The 4,879-nt window shown below is 36.3% G+C and overlaps 1 protein-coding gene across 1 annotated transcript; it reads right to left on the bottom strand.

Annotated features, from left to right (window-relative positions):
* Window positions 1–273: 273 nt before the first annotated feature.
* Window positions 274–4,550, bottom strand: LOC107026475 (suppressor of mec-8 and unc-52 protein homolog 2). The gene is made up of 11 exons (XM_015227449.2): window positions 4,391–4,550; window positions 4,152–4,292; window positions 4,022–4,071; window positions 3,795–3,912; window positions 3,390–3,438; window positions 3,201–3,290; window positions 2,617–2,685; window positions 2,405–2,528; window positions 1,474–1,814; window positions 857–1,231; window positions 274–659 (listed from the first exon to the last, which is right to left on the bottom strand). The coding sequence occupies exons 1-11, from the start codon at window positions 4,438–4,440 to the stop codon at window positions 390–392; spliced, it is 1,677 nt and encodes a 558-aa protein (XP_015082935.1). The 5' UTR covers window positions 4,441–4,550; the 3' UTR covers window positions 274–389.
* Between the last annotated feature and the right edge of the window lie 329 nt (window positions 4,551–4,879).

Raw genomic sequence — 4,879 nt, 5'->3', positions numbered from 1 at the left:
CACCCCCACTACCACCACCACCCAAAAAAAAATTGTTTTTAAAAAATATTTTCAATTTTATAAATTATTTTGTATTCTAGTAAAAATAAAAGATAATCCCCAAAAATATTTTTCATTCATAAATCAAACACTAAAAATCATTTCCGGAAAATATTTTCTACTCACCAACCAAACATGAGAAAATAAGTCCAAAATCTACTTGTTTTCCAGGAAAACATTTTCTAGGAAAACATTTTCCTTCGTACCAAACACACCCTAAATCAAGACACGATATTCTGAACACTAAATCAAGACATTAGTACTAATTCAAATTCAAGATATTCTGAACAGTAAAATGTAGAGGAAGATCTAAAAAAACAAAAAGATCAAAGTTTTATCTGTCTGTTTGTTCATAGACGCTGCTTCTTTCCAGGTTGAATTTCACCGTCTTCAAGTGCTTCACCTTTGTCTTTCTCCATCTTCTTTCTGGTGAGTATTTTGTTTATCTTATGCAGCTCATTCGTAAGCTTCTGGTCTTTGTTTTGTTTCCTCGTCTTCCTACCATCCTGCATCTTCACTCCAAACTGGAATGCAGCTTTCGGCATTGCTTCCTTCTGCTCATTGTATGTCGCCCACTCCTCTTCTGTCTCAAAGTCCCAACGATGAAGCCTGCCCTTTGCCTACAATGCATCACAACATCAAAGAAAAATTAGAGTTGTATCTTCGTACAATTTAAAAAAAATGTAATTGATTTTCAGTTATGTGAGGCAATTGAAGTTCCTTTACAGGGATCAACATTTTGTAGGTTTCAAAAGTACGGGGGAAGGGGTGAACCAAGAAATGGCATAATCTTCAGCAAGAACAGAGTATCACTTACGCGTCCACCCATGTCCATTTTTGACAAATCAGCTTCATCATCACTGTCAACAACCTCACGATTGTACTCTTGGTAACCAGGATAGCACTCCGAATAGCTTTCAGAAATAAAGTTAGGATCCTTCTCTCTGGCATCTCTCTCTCTCAATTGCAGAAGCCTCTGATCATCCCTCTTGAACACTGACCCTAGGCCTCTATCCTTTTCTTCTTGAGTCATAAACTGTGGATCCTGAAGACCGTCAACACCAGCTTGCATATCATAATTCTGCTGGAGATATTGCTCAGGATAAGCCACCTGTTCAGGATACTGATAATCTTGCCATTCTGGTTGGTAAACACCAGCTACCGCTTGTGCTTGCGCTGCATCATATCCATTCTGGACAGATCAAACATATTCAACAATCAAAAGATGAGTAATAGTTTCAACACATAGTAAAATCTAATTAAGGGAGTAAATACAGTAAAGTCGATACTAGACAAATACGATGGAGGGCATCCAATTTCTTCCTTTCTTCGTATAAATGTAGGAAAAAGAATGTAGGCAGGTTTTGTCATAAAATATTGTTAAGCATTTTAAACAGGAATGATCTAATGCCTTACAACTCAAAACTGACTCACCGTGTATTGCCAATCATGAGAAGGCTCAGATGGAGGTACTGGGCCATAGGCAGGTTCACTGAAATATGAGGTTCTCTCTTTGTTTCGAGGAGATTCTTCCATGTCCTCCGATACAGGGCTTTGACCCATATCTCCAGCAGGAACGGAGTAGTCAACACCTTCCCCTATGAAGATATCTTCTTCTTCAGGTCTAGCAACAACAGGTCCCTGAACCTCTCTTCTTTCTGAATGGTTCTTTTTAGGAAGTTGTGCAGATGGATGCACAGTTTCTTTATCAATTTGGCTCTTTGACGCATCTGACTTCAATACTTCGTCATAACCATTGGATATAACTGTCTTCCCTGCACAATATTGAAAACTTGTGTCAGAACACAGAACAAGGAACTAGAAGTGCAGCTCCTTATCAATGAAGAGAAGAGATAACTCACCACCAACAAAAGAACAAGAAAAAGGCAAAAGGGACCCCCTCCCCCAGCTCTTCATTAATGAACAGGAGACAGAAAAAGATCCAAAAGCCCAGAGAAAAGGAAAAAGAAGCAAGGTATACTTAGCGTTGGAAACACATAATAAGGACTCTAGAGAACCAAAATGCTCTTTTTTAGTCTCCATGGAAATACAGAATCATACTATATCTAGTTATCAACTACCTTCACACTCAATTTTATCCTGTGCCCCGGTTTCAAAGAAGAATAACCCACATTCTATCCCGGCTACAAACATTCTATTGTACTTCTTTATAGGAAACCAGGCCCAAACTCACTTTCGTAAGCAAGAATATTAATAGGCCTACCAAGGATGCAACGACACCAGTCGGAAATTAGAGAAAAGGTTCCCATAAAACAAACTGGATATATAAGAATCTACATCACATTGTGACTCTAATTACTTTCAGAAAATACAGTAAGGTTTAGAAGGCACGAAAGCTAAGCACCTTTGCTATCTTTTTCCTTCTTCTTCTTTTTGAGAACTTTTCCTGATGATCCAAGACGGAGATAGGACATGATTTTAGCTATTCGGTCTAGAACAGAACCATCAACACTGACTGTAACCATTTCCTGAAAAACATAGATGAGATAACCCATTCAGATGTTAAATTCAGGAAGAAATTGCCTGACAGTAGTGTAGTATGGAAAAGGGAAATACCTCGAGGACTGGACAGTCAGCTTTGCTTCTGTGTAGAGTTGTAGGAATATCATTGGAGTATCCACTATCCTGCAATATACACATCAACCATAAGTGAAGAAAAAGAGAGACCGTGAAAGAAAACATACACACAGTAACCGCAAGTGAACAAAATCTTCACATCTTCTTCACTATCCATATTCCATATGACACATCTGATCACCAAACCTTTTAGTAGTAAAATAAATCAACTTCAACGATTCTAGCATCTAATTTCCGACAACACCCTTTCCGCCTTCCTCCAAGAAAAAGAATGGCCTTCAGAAGGAAAAGACTATTCACCCCGCCATACAAGCTAAACTCTAGCGTGACATCAACAGTTAACTACAGTTTTGCCCAAAAAAAACAAACTATGATCCAATATAGAAATAGAAGCTTCTCAGCTACCTATCACAAGTACAAAATTTTGTTTACTATTACATCTCAAGTCTAAGGGCACTATAAGAGAACTCAACTAATGGTCTGTGAAATAATTCCTTTTCAGGCAAGTAGAACCTAGCATACATAACACATAAGAGCAGAGGAAGTATAAAAGGGAAACATACCATATTAAAAATAAAAGCCATCCGTCCAGGAAGAAACATTTCGTTGGTCTTTATAACAGTCTGAGGCTTGATTATCCATTGGTATACTGACTGAAACCCAAAACTTACTAGTCACTCTATTGAAATGTAACTACATCAAGCAACAACTACAAATATTTGAGACGAAATCAATTGAAAGAGTTAATGCACCTTGGCAGTTGCAGTACGGAATGACAATTGATGATCTTCCTTTACACCTCTATTAGCAAAAGGGATAAATAGAATAGTTAATCGAACAGTTTCCAGCAGCACTGCTTCTTAGACATGGTGCTCAAAAGAACAATTCACTAAATATGCTCATTACTTTGCATAAACACAAAAAGATGTTAGCAGAGTGTCCCTAAATCAGGGTAATCTATGGAAGAACATATACAGGGGCATCTACAAAAGAACTCCCTATCTAAAGCTACTGTCTTATCCAATGGGAGCTACACATGGATCAACTTTATTAGCTTAAAATTACTAACAGGCTCTTGGAGAGTCAGTTACTTATGCCTGGGGTTGAAGTAAAGGAGTCATACATACAACTAAGCAATAAAGTAACCTAATACTTACCTAGGTTTTCCTTCTAACGCCTCATCTCCAGTTTCTGGCTTCTTATCTATTTCACTTCTCACTTTGTGAAGTAAAGCATAATCTAACCCTTTAACCAAATGTGTATGTTCCACATCACCTAATTTACAATCAGCCAAAGCAAGGATTGATTAGCTGAAGCCATATATCAAGAAAACTGCTGAACTGAAACTAAAAAATATTCTAGTACAACCACAGACTATACGAACCTCCAAGATACTTGCTCTTCTCAATAGATAATTTCTGAGCATCAGCAGAGCTGTAAAAGTTCAAAACAAGAAAGTTAGAACAAAATTAAACGAAGAAAAAGAGAAATGGGTGTTTCGGTTTTTTTTTTACAGGAGATCAATATTCCCGGGAGGAGCAACAGCATGAAAACCACCAAATTCAGTGAGTTCATAATCAGGATTTTGATCTTCTCTCCTTTCTTTAGCTCTGTCTCTGTACTTTGGTAACTCCGGTTCTTCAACCTTCTCTTCTCTGTAACAAAAACAATAGAAAAATCCCCCATTTTTCAGAAAATCAAAGAAGGATCTATTGAGATTTTACATAATCGAAGATGAAAGAGAGAAACAAACTTGTTGCGACGAACAATCTTTTCCTTGTGATTTCGCTTGGAAGAAGACATGGTTGAGACCTTATTCCCAAAAATTCCAGATTAGGGTGAAACGAGCGAAGAAGACAATCAACCTCATATAAACATCCCCAAAAGACTAAAATAACCCTAACTTCCTACTTTTTATTTCGATTTATCAATATTCGATTTGTGAAGATAATCAAATCAATAAGATATACACAATCAATTTTTAACTAATTGATTTTGACAATCTAATGAGCGCATTTTTTATTTAATCGATAAGAAAATGGTGTATATATATATATATATATATATATATATATACTTTTTATTTCGATTTATCAATATTCGATTTGTGAAGATAATCAAATCAATAAGATATACACAATCAATTTTTAACTAATTGATTTTGACAATCTAATGAGCGCATTTTTTATTTAATCGATAAGAAAATGGTGTATATATATATATATATATATATATATATATA

Source organism: Solanum pennellii, chromosome 7 (genome assembly GCF_001406875.1).
Source record: "Solanum pennellii chromosome 7, SPENNV200".
NCBI classification, from domain to species: domain Eukaryota; kingdom Viridiplantae; phylum Streptophyta; class Magnoliopsida; order Solanales; family Solanaceae; genus Solanum; species Solanum pennellii.
Note: the sequence above shows the minus strand (reverse complement) of the source record. Positions and strands in the feature narration are given on the sequence as shown.

What these genes read in the sequence shown, in the direction of transcription:
- LOC107026475 (XM_015227449.2), bottom strand. Translation starts at nt 4,440, where the DNA reads ATGTCTTCTTCCAAGCGAAATCACAAGGAAAAGATTGTTCGTCGCAAC. An exon ending in CCCGGGAATATTGATCTCCT is followed by an intron (nt 4,072 to 4,151) that starts GTAAAAAAAAAA and finishes GAACTTTTACAG; the next exon opens with CTCTGCTGATGCTCAGAAAT. An exon ending in TGGCTTTTATTTTTAATATG is followed by an intron (nt 2,686 to 3,200) that starts GTATGTTTCCCT and finishes TGTATATTGCAG; the next exon opens with GATAGTGGATACTCCAATGA.